The 18,975-nt window shown below is 43.7% G+C and overlaps 1 protein-coding gene across 2 annotated transcripts in view; it reads left to right on the forward strand.

Moving 5' to 3' along the window:
• The window catches only part of wu:fb63a08 (zonadhesin), a 53,834-nt gene that overhangs the window by 22,180 nt on the left and 12,679 nt on the right, over positions 1–18,975 (forward strand). For both annotated transcript variants that reach the window (XM_061920098.1, XM_061920099.1), the window contains 9 exons: positions 3,917–4,054; positions 4,134–4,390; positions 12,807–12,891; positions 12,967–13,026; positions 13,117–13,251; positions 13,347–13,603; positions 13,710–13,794; positions 16,235–16,435; positions 16,531–16,668. In XM_061920098.1, the coding sequence (XP_061776082.1) occupies positions 3,917–4,054; positions 4,134–4,390; positions 12,807–12,891; positions 12,967–13,026; positions 13,117–13,251; positions 13,347–13,603; positions 13,710–13,794; positions 16,235–16,435; positions 16,531–16,668 (1,356 nt within the window). The remainder of the gene's footprint in view (positions 1–3,916; positions 4,055–4,133; positions 4,391–12,806; positions 12,892–12,966; positions 13,027–13,116; positions 13,252–13,346; positions 13,604–13,709; positions 13,795–16,234; positions 16,436–16,530; positions 16,669–18,975) is intronic.

Below are 18,975 nucleotides of genomic sequence, written 5' to 3' on the forward strand. Positions count from 1 at the left end.
AACATAGCACCGCTAAAGTTAAAAAAGGCTCCAAAAAAGCGTACCCCGTAGTTTACAGAAGAAACTAGAGCTCAGAAATTATTATGTAGAAAGCTGGAACGCAAATGGCGCACGACTAAACTTGAGGTGCACCATCAAGCATGGAGTGATGGTTTAATAACTTATAAAAGCATGCTTACCTTAGCAAAAGCTAAATATTACTCAAATCTCATCCACCGTAATAAAAACGATCCTAAATTTTTGTTTAGTACGGTAGCATCGCTAACCCAACAAGGGACCCCTTCCAGTAGCTCCACCCACTCAGCTGATGACTTTATGCAATTCTTTAGTAAGAAAATTGAAGTCATTAGAAAGGAGATTAAAGACAATGCGTCCCAGCTACAACGGGGTTCTATTAACACTGATACGATTGTATATACGGCGGATACTGCCCTCCAAAATAGTTTCTCTCGTTTTGAGGAAATAACATTAGAGGAATTGTTACGTGTAAATGGAATAAAACAAACAACATGTTTACTTGACCCTCTTCCTGGGAAACTGCTCAAGGAGCTATTTGTATTATTAGGTCCATCAGTGCTAAATATTATAAACGTATCACTTTCCTCGGGCACTGTTCCCCTAGCATTCAAAAAAGCAGTTATTCATCCTCTTCTTAAAAGACCTAACCTCGATCCTGACCTCATGGTAAACTACCGACCGGTGTCTCACCTTCCCTTTATTTCAAAAATCCTCGAAAAAATTGTTGCTGGGCAGTCAAATGAACACTTAGCGTTTAACAATCTATGTGAAACCTTTCAATCCGGTTTCAGGGCAAATCACTCCACGGAGACAGCCCTCACAAAATTGACTAATGATCTATTGCTAACGATGGATTCTGATGCGTCATCTATGTTGCTGCTTCTCGATCTTAACGCTGCTTTCGATACTGTCGATCATAATATTTTATTAGAACGTATCAAAACACGAATTGGTATGTCGGACTTAGCCCTGTCTTGGTTTAACTCTTATCTTACTGATAGGATGCAGTGTGTCTCCCATAACAATGTGACCTCGGACTACGTTAAGGTAACGTGTGGAGTTCCCCAGGGTTCGGTCCTTGGCCCTGCACTCTTCAGCATCTACATGCTGCCGCTAGGTGACATCATATGCAAATACGGTGTTAGCTTTCACTGTTATGCTGATGACACCCACCCCTACATGCCCCTAAAGCTGACCAACACGCCGGATTGCAGTCAGCTAGAGGCGTGTCTTAATGAAATTAAACAATGGATGTCCGCTAACTTTTTGCAACTCAACACCAAAAAAACGGAAATGCTGATTATTGGTCCTGCTAGACACCGACCTCTATTTAATAATACAACTGTAACATTTGACAACCAAACAATTAAACAAGGCGACACGGTAAAGAATCTGGGTATTATCTTCGACCCAACTCTCTCCTTTGAGGCACACATTAAAAGCGTTACTAAAACGGCCTTCTTTCATCCCCGTAATATCGCTAAAATGTGCTCCATTCTGTCCACTAAAGACGCTGAGATCATTATCCATGCGTTTGTTACGTCTCGCCTCGACTACTGTAACGTATTATTATCGGGTCTCCCCATGTCTAGCATTAAAAGATTACAGTTGGTACAAAATGCGGCTGCTAGACTTTTGACAAGAACAAGAAAGTTTGATTACATTACGCCTGTACTGGCTCACCTGCACTGGCTTCCTGTGCACTTAAGATGTGAGTTTAAGGTTTTACTACTTACGTATAAAATACTACACGGTCTAGCTCCATCCTATCTTGCCGATTGTATTGTACCATATGTCCCGGCAAGAAATCTGTGTTCAAAGGACTCCGGCTTATTAGTGATTCCCAAAGCCCAAAAAAAGTCTGCAGGCTATAGAGCGTTTTCATTTCGGGCTCCAGTACTCTGGAATGCCCTCCCGGTAACAGTTCGAGATGCCACCTCAGTGGAAGCATTTAAGTCTCACCTTAAAACTCATTTGTATACTCTAGCCTTTAAATAGACTCCCTTTTTAGACCAGTTGATCTGCCGTTTCTTTTCTTTTTCTCCTATGTCCCACTCTCCCTTGTGGAGGGGGTCCGGTCCGATCCGGTGGCCATGTACTGCTTGCCTGTGTATCGGCTGGGGACATCTCTGCGCTGCTGATCCACCTCCGCTTGGGATGGTTTCCTGCTGGCTCCGCTATGAACGGGACTCTCGCTGCTGTGTTGGATCCGCTTTGGACTGGACTCTCGCAACTGTGTTGGATCCACTATGGATTGAACTTTCACAGTATCATGTTAGACCCGCTCGACATCCATTGCTTTCCTCCTCTCCAAGGTTCTCATAGTCATCATTGTCACCGATGTCCCACTGGGTGTGAGTTTTCCTTGCCCTTATGTGGGCCTACTGAGGATGTCGTAGTGGTTCGTGCAGCCCTTTGAGACACTAGTGATTTAGGGCTATATAAGTAAACGTTGATTGATTGATTGATAGTCGGGATCCATGTCCGCTGTGATCCGTGGTAAAGTTTCACCTCCGTGAATTTTAAACAAGGAATCGCTGTGTGTTTGTGTGGCTAAAGGCTAAAGCTTCCCAAATCCGTCTTTCTACTTTGACTTCTCCAATATTAATTGAACAAATTGCAAAAGATTCAGCAACACAGATGTCCAAAATACTGTGTAATTATGCCAATAAAGCAGACGACTTTTAGCTGTGTGTGTGCGCAGCGCTCATATTAATAATAGTGTAAGAGGTATTTGTTGTTGACAAACACCAAGATGCAGAGACGGAGGCAGGCATAGCATATGAAAACATGATTTAATTAAACCTAAACAAGAACAAACAAAAAGCATGCACGTGGGCGGAATAACAAACTAAGGGAGCTAGCACTGGAAGCTAGAAAACAAAAAGGAACTTTATAATGGAAGCTACAGGATAACAAACAGAAAAACTGGAAATAGCTAATGGCTAACAAAAACAGCTTACCGCTACGACGACCAGGACAAGATGTAGCGCGGCAGGTAATAGCTGAAATGATGCCAGACACGACAGGTAGCAAAGACACAAGAGTGACATGAGGCAACGACAATACAATGATCCAGCAACTGACACAAGGCAAAGCAGGTACAAATAGGAGGGGGCTGATTGGCAATGGGTGTGGCCAGGTGCCAATCAGCTGCAGCTGAAGAGGAACACAGCACTCAGGGAACAAGACAGGAAGCTGACAAAATAAGATCACTAGACAGGAACTAAAGACAGGAGATACTAAACACAGAGGAAACAGACAAATGCAGAGGAAAGTACTGAAACATAAACAAACTGTCAGGGGAAAGCCTGACAAATAGCCCGTGACGTCACGCGTACACGTCATCATTATGCGATGTTTTCAAGAAAAAAGTCCCAGGAAATTTAAAATTGCAATTTAGTAAACTAAAAAGGCCGTATTGGCATGTGTTGCAATGTTAATATTTGATCATTGATATATAAACTATCAGACTGCGGGGTGGGTAGTAGTGGGTTTCAGTAGGCCTTTAACGTTGGTGTTATTGACCGTTTAACAAAGGCAACACAATATTTAAACTACTTCCCTATTCGCTCTTATTATATACACTTGTTTAAGCAAAACAAAACTTCTATCTGTTACTTATTTAAATTATTAGTTTTCTGCCCACAAAGTCTCCCATGTCCAAATAATCATTCCCTGGATTTGCAAACATGAACAAAGACAACAAAAAATGGGGATTTCGTTTAAAGCTAGCCTAACAGGTGGCTTAGGTATTTGCATCTCGATATGTAACATGTTTGGTCTTGTTCTCCAGTTATGATACTTGAGCTCACATCCCTAGTTGATAGCCACTCATACACTTTGTAATTGATCATTTGATGGTTGATTCATTACACTGCACTCTTTCAAACCCTAGTGTGTCCCATAAACTGCAACTTTGAGAAGAATCTGTGTGGGTGGCAGCAGATCATACAGGACTCTTTTGATTGGACAAGATATTCAGGCGCCACTCCAACAAACGGAAGCGGGCCAAACCATGACCACACCACTGGGGGTAAAATCTAAATGTCACCACCATGGACCACGTGATTTAAAACTAACGTTCTGAACACTCCTTACAACTGTCCTTCCAGCGGGCTTCTATATGTACATTGAGGGTGACAGTGTGACCCATGGAGACCCAGCCCGTCTGTTGAGCTCTGAGTGCCATTACAACGGTCCGGTCTGCCTCAACTTCTGGTACCATATGCACGGTTCTGCCACAGCCATGGCCCTCAATGTTTATGTGCTCCGAGGAAATTATGCTGCAAAGGTTTGGTCTATGAGGAACAACCAGGGACTGGAATGGCAGCCAGGAAACATTGATATCAATGTCTCCAGCCCTTTTCAGGTAAGGCTAGAACAATGTTTTGGCATACAAGTTAAGTTGCCAGGCAGTTACAGTCACGATCAAAAGTTTACATACACTTGTAAAGAACATAATGTCATGGCTGTCTTGAGTTTCCAATAATTTCTACAACTCTTATTTTTTTGTGATAGATTGATTGGAGCACATACTTGTTGGTCACAAAAAAACATTCATGAAGTTTGGTACTTTATTATGGGTCTACTGAAAATGTGACCAAATCTGCTTGGTCAAAAGTTGTCATGATCTGTGGTTTGGATCATGTTTTCTGTTTTCTGTTTACGAATCCATTAGTTCCTGCTTGCACTGCCCTGTTTGTTTTGTCACCATGGTTACTCATTGTGTTCACCTGTCTCTGATTAGTGCTCGCCGCTCACCTGCTTCCCGAGCACTAATCAGAGGCAGTATTTAAACCTGTCCTTGTCTGTCAGTCGGTGGGGTGAAATTGCTAGTTTTTTCACGCCAAAGTTCATTCTGCTCCTTCATGCTCGTTTTCCTGCCAAGTAAGTTTTGTTTATTGTCCATAGTTTTGTCTAAGTTGTGTTTTCGCCTCGTGCACCCTTTTGTTTGTTCCTTTTTTGAGATTTAAGATTAAATCATGTTTTTACCTGCACGCCATGTCCCGAGTAGTCCGTCTGCCTTCCTGGGAGAACGACCCCGCAGCAAGCTGCGAACCCCCCATCTTGACAAAAGTATACATTGTTGTGCTCGTAGCGTGAAAGCAAGACAACTTCGTGTATCGTTGACACACAAAAACGTGTGCGTCCTTTATTCTTTTAGAACCAAACAGACTGACTTAAAACACTCAAAAATGGCGGGAACAACAAACCCCCACCTTTGGGAGAATCTACTGACGGCCACTTAAAGGGGCCGCGCCGAATTACCTGCAACGGAACAACCTTGTCATGTGCCTAATTGAACAGTACAGTGAAACAGAACAACATTGTCATGTGCACACTCGAACAGTACAGTGAACAATGACAATAAGGTCAAGCACTAGGTGTGGCGAATTATGTCCGTAAATCAACCGCTACACACGTCCCCCCAGAATTCGCCCTCACTAAGGAAAATAACGGTCAATAGACAGGGGCACGAACAGGTCTACCAGACCGGGTGCGCCGGACTGGTACTAACGCCGGGGAGTCAGCAGGGGGAACCGGAATGGAATCTGCACAGTCCAAGGTACCGAGGGATTGCTCAGAAGGATGCAAAAAGTCATTATGAGGCCTAGGCAACGCGGGCGGACGACCCCGGCGTGGGGGTACAGCTGTGGTAACCGGCTGACTAAGATCTAAGTGGGCCGCTTTCAGCCGGTCCACCGTGATCTTTTCAGACCGACCCCCGATATCCAAGAGAAAATGTTTGTCCCCGCTCTCTAAGACGCGAAATGGCCCATTGTAAGGGGGCTGAAAGGGGCCGCGGTGGGCGTCGTGGCGGACAAAAACAAAAGCTGCACCCCTTAAAGAAGTGGGAACATGAGACGGCGTAAGTCCGTGCTGAGAAGTGGGGATGGGGGCAAAACCCTTGGCAGCATCGAGGAGAGCAGCTCGTTGCTCACCAGCGGACCAAGATGCCGTCGTGTTAGGAATGAAATCACCCGGCACCCGCAGGGGCTGCCCATACACCAACTCTGCCGAGGAAGATTGCAGGTCTTCTTTGGGGGCAGTCCGAAGGCCCAGCATTACCCAAGGGAGTTTGTCTACCCAGGCGCTGTCCTTCAGGGACGCCCTAAGCGCTGCCTTCATGGATCTGTGAAATCGCTCACACATACCATTGGCCTGTGGGTGATACGCCGTTGTGTGGTGGAGTTTCACTCCCAAGCTCTCGGCCACAGCGGCCCAAAGCTCAGAAGTGAACTGCGAGCCTCGGTCGGATGATATGTCCGACGGGGTACCGAAACGGGCAACCCACGTACCAATGAACGCGCGTGCCACCTCTGCGGAGGTGGCGGACGTCAGAGGTACTGCTTCCGGCCAGCGGGTGGTCCTGTCAACCATCGTGAGAAGGTATGTGTAGCTGCGTGAGGATGGAAGAGGGCCGACCAAGTCCACATTGACATGGTCAAAACGGCGCTCCGGAACCGTAAACGGTTCCAGTGGAGCCCGCGTGTGGCAGTGCACCTTTGAGCGCTGGCATGCTACACAGGTGGAAACCCAGTCCCTAACATCTTTCTTTAATCCCCGCCAGACAAATTTTGCAGCTACTAGCCGCTGGGAAGGTTTCCTCCCCGGGTGAGAAAGGCCATGGATGGAGTCGAAAACACGCCGCCTCCAACAGGTGGGCACAAGGGGCCGTGGCCGACCGGTAGCGATGTCACAAAGGAGCATTACCCCTGTGTCCTCAAAAGGGACCTCAGACAACCGTAACCCTGTGGTTGCAGCCCTCAGAGCTTTGATGTCAGGGTCGTCGGCCTGGTCAACTGCCATTTGAGCAAAATCGAGCCCGACATCGACAGCGCCAGCGACAGCTCGGGAAAGGCAGTCAGCAACGACATTGTTCTTACCAGCAAGGTGTTGGATGTCTGTCGTGAACTCTGAGATGTAGGAGAGGGGCCTCGGTTGCCGAGCCGACCACGGTTCAGCTGTCTTGGCCATCGCGAAAGTGAGCGGTTTGTGGTCCACAAAAGCTGTGAAAGGCCGGCCCTCGAGCAACGAACGGAAATGGCGTATGGCCAGATAGAGGCCGAGGAGCTCACGGTCAAATGTGCTATATTTCCGCTCGCAGGGACGCAACTGCCTGCTAAAGAAAGCCAAAGGTTGCCAAGTGCCGCCCACCCACTGCTCATGCACTGCACCTACGGCATAGTCTGACGCGTCCGTGGTGATTGCAATGGGAGCATCGGGTAATGGGTGTGCCAGCAGGGTAGCGTTAGCGAGAGCAGACTTGACCCCCACAAAAGCACTGTGCCGCGTGTCAGACCAGTCCACCATGTGCTTGGGAGCAGCTCCTTTAAGAGCATCATACAGCGGCCGCATGAGGTCAGCTGCCCTGGGAATAAAACGATGGTAAAAATTTACCATGCCCAGGAACTCCTGGAGAGCCTTAAGCGTGAGTGGGCGGGGGAAGTTTGCAATGGCAGCCACCTTTGCTGGGAGGGGAACTGCCCCGCACTCCGTGACACGATGACCGAGGAAGTCGATCACAAACACCCCGAATTGGCACTTAGCCGGGTTAACAATGAGCCCGTGTTGGCTAAGACGCTGAAAAAGAGTCCTAAGGTGGGTGACATGTTCGGCTTGCGAGGTGCTTGCTACCAGGATATCGTCCAAGTAAACAAACAAAAACGGCAAATCACGTAAAACAGAGTCCATCAACCGCTGGAAAGTCTGTGCGGCGCTCTTAAGGCCAAACGGCATACGTAAAAATTCAAACAGTCCAAATGGGGTAATTACAGCTGTCTTCGGAATATCAGAGGGGTGGACCGGCACCTGATGATAGCCCCGGACGAGATCTACCTTAGAAAATACAGTTTTACCAGCCAGGTTGGCGGAAAAGTCTTGTATGTGGGGGACCGGGTAACGGTCCGGGGTAGTCGCCTCGTTGAGTCTGCGGTAATCCCCGCACGGCCGCCAACCACCTCCGGGCTTCTCCACCATGTGGAGGGGCGACGCCCACGGGCTGTCTGAGCGGCGAATTATCCCGAGGCGTTCCATGGTCTCAAATTCAGCTCTAGCGATGGAGAGCTTAGCGGGGTCCAGGCGCCGGGCACGTGCGTGCACAGGGGGGCCCGTGGTGGAGATGTGGTGTTCCACACCATGTTTGGTGGTAGCTGACGAGAACGTGGGCTGCACCAGGGTGGGGAAATCTGCGAGGAGGCGCAGAAAAACGTCTGCGGTGGGTAGCATGCTGGAAAGTCTGATTGAGTCTGTCGCGCTGAGACTGCACTTGTAGGAGCAGAACGTAATTGCATCCACCAAACGCCTGTTTTTAACATCCACAAGGAGGCCGAAAGCACAGAGAAAATCTGCCCCGATGAGCGGCACTGTCACTTTAGCAGTCACAAAGTTCCAACTGAAACGCTGTCCACCAAAACACACTTCCACGTACCGTATTCCATAAGTGCGGATGGGGCTGCCGTTGGCCGCTTCCATGGGGGGGCCATGAGACTCAGACAGCATGTCCAAGTTTGATGCTGGCAGGATGCTCCTCTGCGCGCCCGTGTCACACAGGAACCGACGTCCAGAGAGGGAGTCTTGGATGAAGAGCAGCCTGCCAGTACTGCCGACACTCATGGCTACTGCTGAGCGCCGGCCCCGGCGTTTCCCGGCGGCGGTCCTCGAAAACTGCACGGGGGTCGGCAGCGCCTGGCTTTTGTCCCGAACTTCGCATGGAAAAAACATAGTCCAGAATCCGGTTGCCGCCTGGGGGGCGCCGCTACCGCGGCGGCGGCCGCGATAGTGGGCGAATCTGCCTCAGCCGGTAGAAATGCAGCCACATAGGTCGGTTGGGTGGCTACAAAAACTTTATCCGCTTCCGCAGCTAGTTCGCGGCAGTCCAAAATGGCGGTGTTAGCCAAAGCAGCCCGCACCTGAGAAGGCAGGGGTGTCAGGAAAAGCTGCACGAACATGAATCCCGGGCTGTGCTCACCCAAGAGGTTTAGCATTTTGTCCATGAGTTCAGAGGGCTTGCAATCGCCAAGCCCCTGCAGCGAAAAAAGGCGGCGAGCTCGCTCCGCGTCGGTAAGTCCATATGTCTGTAACAGGTGAGCCTTCAACGTGAGGTACTTGTTCCTCTCCGGTGGGTGCGTAAGGACGCTAGCCACTCTGGACGCCGTCGCGCTCCCGAGGGAGGACACAACATAATGGAACTTAGTGTCGTCTTCGGTGATACCTCGCAGGGTGAACTGTGCCTCGGCCTGGGCAAACCATACAGTCGCGGAAGATTCCCAGAACTCGGGCAGCTTCAGAGAAACTGCATTCGCCGTCATGGTCGAAAAAAAATCCACTGAATTCGTTCAGTGAAGCGTCGGGGTCACCAGTGTTGTGCTCGTAGCGTGAAAGCAAGACAACTTCGTGTATCGTTGACACACAAAAACGTGTGCGTCCTTTATTCTTTTAGAACCAAACAGACTGACTTAAAACACTCAAAAATGGCGGGAACAACAAACCCCCACCTTTGGGAGAATCTACTGACGGCCACTTAAAGGAGCCGCGCCGAATTACCTGCAACGGAACAACCTTGTCATGTGCCTAATTGAACAGTACAGTGAAACAGAACAACATTGTCATGTGCACACTCGAACAGTACAGTGAACAATGACAATAAGGTCAAGCACTAGGTGTGGCGAATTATGTCCGTAAATCAACCGCTACAACATACAGTAATGTTAGTATTTGGTTACATGTCCCTTGGCAAGTTTCACTGCAGTAAGGCGCTTTTGGTAGCCATCCACAAGCTTCTGGCAAGCTTCTGGTTGAATTTTTGACCACTTGTCTTGACAAAATGCATGCATTTCAGTTAAATGTGTTGGTTTTCCAACATGGACTTGTTTCTTCGGCATTGTCCACACATTTAAATCAGGACGTTGGGAAGGCCTTTGTAAAACCTTAGATTTATAATTTTAAATATTTGTTTCATCTAACATCACATGGGCAAAGATAAGACCTTCTGGAGGAAAGTTCTGTCGTCAGACAAAACAAAAATTGAGCTGTTTGACCACAATACCCAACATTATGTTTGGAGGAGAAAAGGTGAGGCCTTTAATCCCAGGTACACCAAACCTACCGTCAAACATGGTGGTGGTAGTATTATGCTTTGGGCCTGTTTTGCTGCCAATGGAACTGGTGCCTTACAGAGAGTAACTGGGACAATGAAAAAGGAGGAATAGAATAGAATATAAAGTACTTTATTGATCCCTGGGGGGAATTCAGCACCACAGTTCACTCACAATAGACAATAATTATAATAAATAATATATAAAATATATTATGCAAATAATATATGAAGAGTTCATACGCAAAAACCGATAAACGCCATTTTGATAAAGTTTAGCCCAGCCTCGGTAATATATGGTCCGCCACTTCTATTGTGGTATACCAAAATCAATTTGTTTGCAAATGCGGACAAATGTCGCTTTTAACGTCATTTAGTTCAGCGATTTATTGCAAAGGCCGATAAGCGCCATAGATCATCTACCACAAAAGCCGATATATCCGTTTGCCCAACCAGCGCTGCAGTACGGGATCACGTGACAAACAAAATGGCGGCGCGCACGGAGTCACTCAGTGTTGTTATCCACGCATGAATAATTTGGAAGCTTCTCCTGTGAACACTGTTAAGCCAGCGAAAAAAACTGACGTGTTGAAGTTATTTGATGTTGGCGCTAGCACGCGTGTCCGTGAGTTTTACACCGCTGCGTTAAACGATGTTGTCGAGCATGGAGCTAATGTCGATAGCGATGATGAGTGAGCTGTTATCCACACAGGAGTGTTTTTGATAGGCAAACCAAGTTGAGCATTTGTCTTCATTGCAACACTGTTTTTTTGTTTTTTTCATTTTGTGCTGAAAAGCACGAGGTAAATATGTGAGGTCACAGTTCCAAAAACCATGTCCGGTTAGCAAGTACGAAAAAACAAAGTTCGCAGGGACAGCTAGATTTATACGTACCAAGGGATCGAAACTGTTAAATAATGAAGTAAATAAATGTGAACAGTTGTTACCTTGAAATGTGGCTTTCGATAAATTTCACGTTCTGTTTTTCTCTCTTTATCTTGAATATTATGCGAAATAACGACCGCAAAGAAAACGATTTTGGAGATATCTGTTTTTGCGACATATCATAATTTGGATATATCTGCTTTTGACGTAAAACCACATCAAACACTCCTACTTGAAAGCCATTCATTACATCAGCATTTCTTAAAAGTTTAGGCTTTCATGACTTGCTTATGTTGATATTAAATAAACCATTGTACGCTTGTACATGTACCGGCAACACCAGCAGGCAGTAAATCGTTAATATACAGAATCGGTCAAAATGGATTTATCTGCTTTTGCATATGAACTCTTCATATGAATAATATAAATATATTCTACATTTAAATGCAGTCAAGAAGGACGTATGCATTATACAATCTGATGGCTGTCGGTATGAAGGATCTCCTGTGTCGTTCCGTGTTGCATTTTGAGAGTCCAAGCCTTCCACTGAACGTGCTCATTCTCTCCGCAAGGTCCGAGTGTAGTGGGTGGGAGGTGTTGTCCATAATGGCTAGGAGTTTTGCTAGACTTCTCCTCTCTGACACCACCGCCAGAGAGTCCAGCTCCACTCCCACTGCGTTAATGGCCTTCTCTACCAACATGTCCAGTCTGTTTGTGTCCCTCGCTCTCAGCCCACTGTCCCAGCAGGCCACGGCGTACAAGAAGGTGCCCACCACCACTGACTAATCGAACATCTTCAACATCTTTGTACAGACGTTGACGGATCCTAGCCTCCTGAGAAAGTAGAAGCGGCTATGTCCCTTCTTGTAGAGGGCCTCAGCGTGTTTTGACCCATTCAGCTTGTTGTCGATGTGTACACCGAGGTATTTATAATCCTCAACCATGTCCACATTGACCCCCCTGATGGAAACCGGGGTCGCCGAGGTACTCCTCCTCCTTCTCAGGTCCACAACCAGCTCCTTGGTCTTCGTCACATTGAGCTGGAAGTAGTTCTTTCCACACCACGTGACAAAGTCCTCCACCAGTGTCCTGTATTCCTCATCATCACCATCCTCAATACACCCCACTATCGCAGAGTCATCGGAAAACTTCTGAAGGTGGCAAAACTCTGACAAAGTGGAAATCGGTGGTGTAGATTACCTCCCAATTCTTCAGGGCAACCTAAAATCATAAACCCGGAGGTTGGGTCTTGGGTGCAGTTGGATTTTCCAACAGGACAATGACCCCAAGCAAACGTCAAAAGTGGTAAAGGAATGGGTAAATCAGGCTAGAATTAAGGTTTTAGAATGGCCTTCTCTAAGTCCTGACTTAAACATGTGGACAATGCTGAAGAAACAAGTCCATGTCAGAAAACCAACACATTTAGCTGAACTGCACCAATTATGTCAAGAGGAGTGGTCAAAAATTCAACCTGAAGCTTGTAGATGGCTACCAAAACTGCCTTATTGCAGTGAAACTTGCCAAGGGACATGTAACCAAATATTAGCATTGCTGTATGGATACTTTTGACCCAGCAGATTTGGTCACATTTCCAGTAGACTCAAATTCATAAAAGAACCAAACTTCATGAATGTTTTTAGTGACTAACTAGTATGTACTCCAATCACTCTATCACAAACAAATAAGAGTTGTAGAAATGATTGGGAACTCAAGAAAGCCATGACATTATGTTCTTTACAGGTGTATGTAAACTTTGACCATGACTTTAATTTCCTGTTGCTTATGTTCCTATTGACCTTGTCAGATCATTGTGGAGGGAATTCGAGGCTCTGATGCTCTGTCAGATGTGGCCATTGATGACATTTCTATCCACGTTGGCGCTTGCTCAAGTAATTTCCAGAACATTTCACATTAAATCGATGTTATGATGTTAGTGTGTAAAAGAATGTCATTAAACTGTTTAGGTAGCCCGGGAAGAGGAAATGAACCTCCCTCGACCGCAGAAGTACTTCCCTCAGCTTCAGGTTCGCAAAAAGAAAGCTACTTCAGTTGGTTCCACATTTAAAAAGTGGATTTTTCAATGTCAAATTGCAAATGTTTTGTTTCTCTTGTAGCTTGCAGTTTGAACTGTAGCTTCGACAGCAATCTTTGCAGGTGGAACCAGATGAGGACGGATGCCTTTGACTGGGCATGGCAAAGCGGCTCCACCCCTACCTTGATGACCGGGCCCTCCGCTGACCACACTGGTGGTATAACAAAACATTACATGAACGATAAACATTTTAACTCCAGATAATGGCACAGAGAACCCAGGTTACAAATGTGATTTATGTCTCCCATCTAGATGGTCACTACATCTACATTGAGGCCAGTCGTGTATCACATGGAGACACGGCTCGTCTGATCAGTTCTGAATGTTTTGCCACCGGTCCTCAGTGTCTGCAGTTCTGGTACCATATGTATGGCTCTGCCGACACAATGGGCCTCCATGTGTATTTGCTGCAGGGGAAAAAAGCTGATGCTATCTGGAGGAAGAGGAATGATCAAGGAAATATGTGGCACTTGGCTCAGGTGGACATGACCGTCACAAGATCTTTCCAGGTAGTCATTTTCATCAAACATGCGACATTCCCTGTCAGTAGGGTTACACATAAAGAAGTACAAGTCTTGCAGCTAAGAAGCAACCTGTCGTTTTGTCTTTCTTTAGATCATCTTTGAGGGGCGTAGGGGCTCCAATGACGAATCGGATGTCGCCATAGACGATGTAACGCTATACCCTGGCCAGTGTTCAGGTGTGGCCGATGCATACATATTGAAATATACGTACAGTCGTGATCAAAATTAACATAATGTCATGGCTGTCTTGAGTTTACAATAATTTCTACAATTATGTTTTTGCGAGAGTGATTGGAGCACATACTTGTTGGTCACACAAAACGATCATGAAGTTTGGTTCTTTTATGAATTTGTTTTGGGTCTACTGAAAATGTGACCAAATCTACTGGGTCAAAAGTATACATACAGCAATGTTAATATTTGGTTACATGTCCATTGGCAAGTTTCACTGCAATACGACATGTTTGGTAGCCATTCATAAGCTTCTGGCAAGCTACACAGAACCTTTGTGCAGAAGGTCTTACACTGAAAAAAGTGACATTTTGGAGCTGTAAACTCTATTAGAGTAACTGTCATAATTTATACCTAATATTTTTAACATTCAGTAAGAACTCGAGTTTCTTAAGTAAAATTAAACATTTTATTAACGTAATACATGAATTATGGGGGAAGAGTAAGTTTTACTTTTGTTTCATCATACTATTTAAATGTTTAATAGTTGTACGTACATAAACCTAAAAATATTACATAAACTTTACTCTGAAAACCTAGTGTTTTGAAATGCATGCACGACAACGCATGCGCTCAGCCAAACAGGCTCTGGCCGACAGGCTCTGCTCCGGCCGTTAGGATCACTTCAAAGAGCACTGCAAGGTGCCATTATGGGTAATTCTTATCTTGCGTTTATAATGTGTTCCAGAGTCGATGTTTATCAGAAATGTATTTGGTGTGGGTTCACAGAGTGTGGCGCATATTAGTAAGAATGTTAAAGTTGTTTATATCACAACCGTCAGTGTAAAAGGTATGGCTGTTGACCAAGTATGCATTGCAATCTCGTATCAGTAGCAACGAAATGCATGCATCTTTTCGGCACATAGACAGTGAAAGTGGGTGTGATGACATGCCGAAGAGCAGTAGTTCCCTACCACCGTGCCGCGGCCGCAGAATCATACTTATTTAAAGTCTTAATAATCACACTCGCCGATTTTCCTGCATGCCATTGATACGCGCAGTAGTGAGAAGAGGTTTCAAAATAATTAGTGCTCCAACAGCTTTACAAGGAAATATGGTATATAAAATTCACTTAAAATTTTGAGTAAAATGATGTTCCTGCCGATGAAAAACAAGTAGACTTTACTTAATTTGTTTAAATAAATAAAACTTAAAACTTGGATGTAATTAAGTAACTGTTACTTTATATCTTCACAACTGTTATGTTATATGGTAAGTAGAATTTATTTGATACTGGCAAGTGAGTGTTACTTGATATTGCAACATTAAATTTTACTTAAATCATTTGCGTGCAAATACTTACAATAATTTTTTAAAGTAAATCTTATGAGTTATTTTTTTCAGTGTATCTTTGTCCATGTGGTGTCAGATGGTACAAAAATTCAGTTGTTTGGCCACAATGCCCAGCAATATGTTTGGAGGAGAAAAGGTGAGGCCTTTAATCCAAGGAACACCATCCCTACTGTCAAGTATTGTGTTGGTAGTGTTATGCTCTGGGTCTGTTTTGCTGCCAGTGGAACTGGTGCTTTACAGAGAGTAAACGGGACAATGAAAAAGGAGAATTACATCCAAATTCTTCAGGACAACCTAAAATCATCACTTCGGAGGTTATGTCTTAGACACAGTTGGGTGTTTCAAGAGTACAATAACCCCAAACACACGTCAAAAGTAAATCAGGCCAGAATTAAGGTTTTAGAATGGCCTTCCCAAAGTCCTGACGTAAACGTGTGGACAATGCTGAAGAAACAAGTCATTTCAGAAAACAAACACATTTAGCCGAACTGCACCAATTTTGTCAAGAGGAGTGGTCAAAAATTCAACCAGAAGCTTGTGGATGGCTACCAAAAGCATTTTATTGCAGTGAAACTTGCCAAGGGATGTGTAACCAAATATTCTTGATTTTCCTTCTTTCTTTAGTTTATTTTGAACATGCACACTTGAAGCATAATACATCACACAATTTCATATCCTTCACTTTACATCATGTCTGAAAAGGATTGGGAAGAAGCAAAGCTTATTTAATACCACTCCTTTCCCACTTACAAATATTTACAAATGTATATAAATGTTTACAAAAATATACTTTATTTACTGACCTTTTTAACATTAAAATATTAACATTGCTTTTTAACCCAGCAGATTTGGTCACATTTCCAGTAGACCCATAATAAATTCATGAAAAAAAAAAAAAAAAAAAAAAAATGTAACCAACATGTATGTGCTCCAATCACTATCACAAAAAAAATAAGAGTTGTAGAAAGTATTGGAAACTCAAGACAGCCATGACATGTTCTTTACAAATGTATGTAAACTTTTGATTGCAACTGTATCAAATACACATCTGTTGTTTAGTCAAAAGCTTAAAATTCAAATCTTTCTTCTTAGAGCTGAGTGAAGTGACCACACACCTACCCGAACCGGATTTGAATGCCACGGTTCCTGCAGTTACAGAGCGTCCTGCAGTAAATGTGACTGATCAAACCAATGTGACGGCGAGACCACCCGAAGCAAATGTGACATTGCCTCTGCTCATCAAAACAACTGATTTGATTAATGAAGCTGCACAAGACACACCATCCAACTCAGGTAGTACAGTACAAAGAGCCTCTCTACCCTCCACACCCTTTCTACATGTTTTTGTTTGATAATTGTAACTGTAACTAGAATTTCTAACTTTCCAGTGTGTCAGCTGAACTGTAATTTTGAAGAAAATCTCTGCCAATGGAGTCAACTACTTGTTGATGTGTTTGACTGGACAAGGCACAGAGGCCCAACTCCTACAGTTATGACGGGGCCCTCTTCAGATCACACCACAGGATGTATGTCATGAGCCTTTTCACACTCTCAGAAGAAAGTATTTAGCCATTGCAATTATACAATTACAGAACGACAGTTTTTTATGACTGTGACTCACACACACCTTTAAGTTCCTGACTTCCTTGTTTTCATTTGGTTCCTTGTTGTATTCTATGAAGTCAGACTGTGAGGTGTAAAAGGTGTTTGTTTTTATTAAGCAGGGTTGTATGTTTTTGTTAAAATGCATCATGCCGCTTTTACTAAAATGAAACTCGCCCCATATGGAGGGCTCTAGGGCAGGGGTCACCAACCTTTTTGAAACCAAGAGCTACTTCTTGGGTACTGATTAATGCGAAGGGCTACCAGTTTGGTACACATTTAAATAAATTGCCAGAAATAGCTAATTCCCTCAATTTACCTTTTAATAAATACATCTATATATATATTAAAAAATGGGTATTTCTGTCTGTCATTCCATGGTAATTTTTTTTTCCTTTACGGAAAGATTTTGGAAAGAATAAATGATGAAAAAACACTTACTTGAATGGTTTAAAAGAGGAGAAAACAGGAAAAAAATTAAAATGAAATTTTGAAACATAGTATATCTTCAATTTCTACTCTTTAAAATTCAAAATTCTACCGAAATTTAAGAAGAGAGAAACTAGCTAATTCGAATCTTTTTGAAAAAATAAAAAAAATAATTTTTGGAACATCATTAGTAATTCTTCCTGATTAAGATTAATTTTAGAATGTTGATTACATGTTTTAATTAGGTTAAAATCCACTTTGTTAACATATATAACAAATTGGACCAAGCTATATTTCTAACAAAGACAAATCATTATTTCTTCTGGATTTTCTAGAACAAAAATGTTAAAAGAAATTCTAAAGAATTTGAAATAAGATTTAAATTTGATTCTAAAAATGTTCTAGATTTGCCAGAATATTTTATTTTTATTTTAATCACAATAAGTTTGAAGAAATATTTCACAAATATTCTTCGTCGAAAAAATAGAAGCTAAAATGAAGAATTAAATTAAAATGTATTAATTATTCTTTACAATAAAAAAAAAAATTACTTGAACATTGATTTAAATTGTCAGGAAAGAAGAGGAAGGAATTTATCATTTTTAAGGTCGTATTTTTTTATCTGAAATTGTCTTTCTGAAAGTTATAAAAAGCAAAGTAAAAAAACAAATGAATTTATTCAAACAAGTGAAGACCAAGTCTTTAAAACATTTTCTTGGATTTTCAAATTTTATTTGAGTTTTGTCTCTCGAGCAAAACGAGAACAGCTTGCTAGTAAATAAATACAATTAAAAAAATAGAGGCAGCTCACTGGTAAGTGCTGCTATTTGAGCTATTTTTAGAACAGGCCAGCAGGCGACTCATCTGGTCCTTACGGGCTACCTGGTGCCTGCGGGCACCGCGTTGGTGACCCCTGCTCTAGGGTGTGAGCATTTTATGCGCATTTGCGACAAAATATGGGTTGTGTAAGTATTGAGAATAAAAGTAGCAGCACATGAGCAAATACCGATTTTGACCCTGTGTTTGGCATTTTGCTCTTAAAATAAATCCCTCAATTTGATCAGAATAAAGTAAAACGTCCGCCTATCTGTGTAGCATGTTTGAAATAAACTCAACCATAATCCTAACCAAATGGACAAGTGATTGTTGCAGAAGTGTCATTGATCATGTTGTGCGCACTGATAGCTGTGTGAGATCTTCCTTCCTGCACCATGCACAGAAGGGATTGGGGTTGGAGCCCCTAGATCACACACTCAGTCTTTCAGCACGGAATAAAAAAAGTCTTAGTTGGAGGAACTGGTCAGTAAATGACAGTTTTCACCACCTTAAAACTAAACATAAACTACACTGCGCCTTTGTAACTATAAGGAGCGCAAGGAATATCGAACATATAAATGATCGACGTGAAACTTGCCATCCAAACAATACCATGTTTGTTGACAAGAACGTACAGCCATCGAAAAACATAATCTATTTTTTTTAGCTTTGTCGAACGCAGTGGTTCTTAACCTGGGTTCGATCGAACCCTAAGGGTTTGGTAAGTCGGCCTCAGGGGTTCGGCGGAGGTCAAAACACACCCGACTCATAGTGTCGATAAAAACTTCTCCCTATCGGCGTATTACGGATACGGCAACAGCAGAAGTCACACTGATTTGCAGGTGTGTAATTTGTTGTGAGTTTATGCACTATGTTGGTTTTGTTCTTTGAACAAGGTGATGTTCATGCACGGTTCATTTTGTGCACCAGTAAAAAAAACATGGTAACACTTTAGTATGGGGAAAATATTCACCATTAATTATTGG

This window comes from Nerophis ophidion, linkage group LG14 (assembly GCF_033978795.1).
Source record: "Nerophis ophidion isolate RoL-2023_Sa linkage group LG14, RoL_Noph_v1.0, whole genome shotgun sequence".
Lineage (NCBI taxonomy): Eukaryota > Metazoa > Chordata > Actinopteri > Syngnathiformes > Syngnathidae > Nerophis > Nerophis ophidion.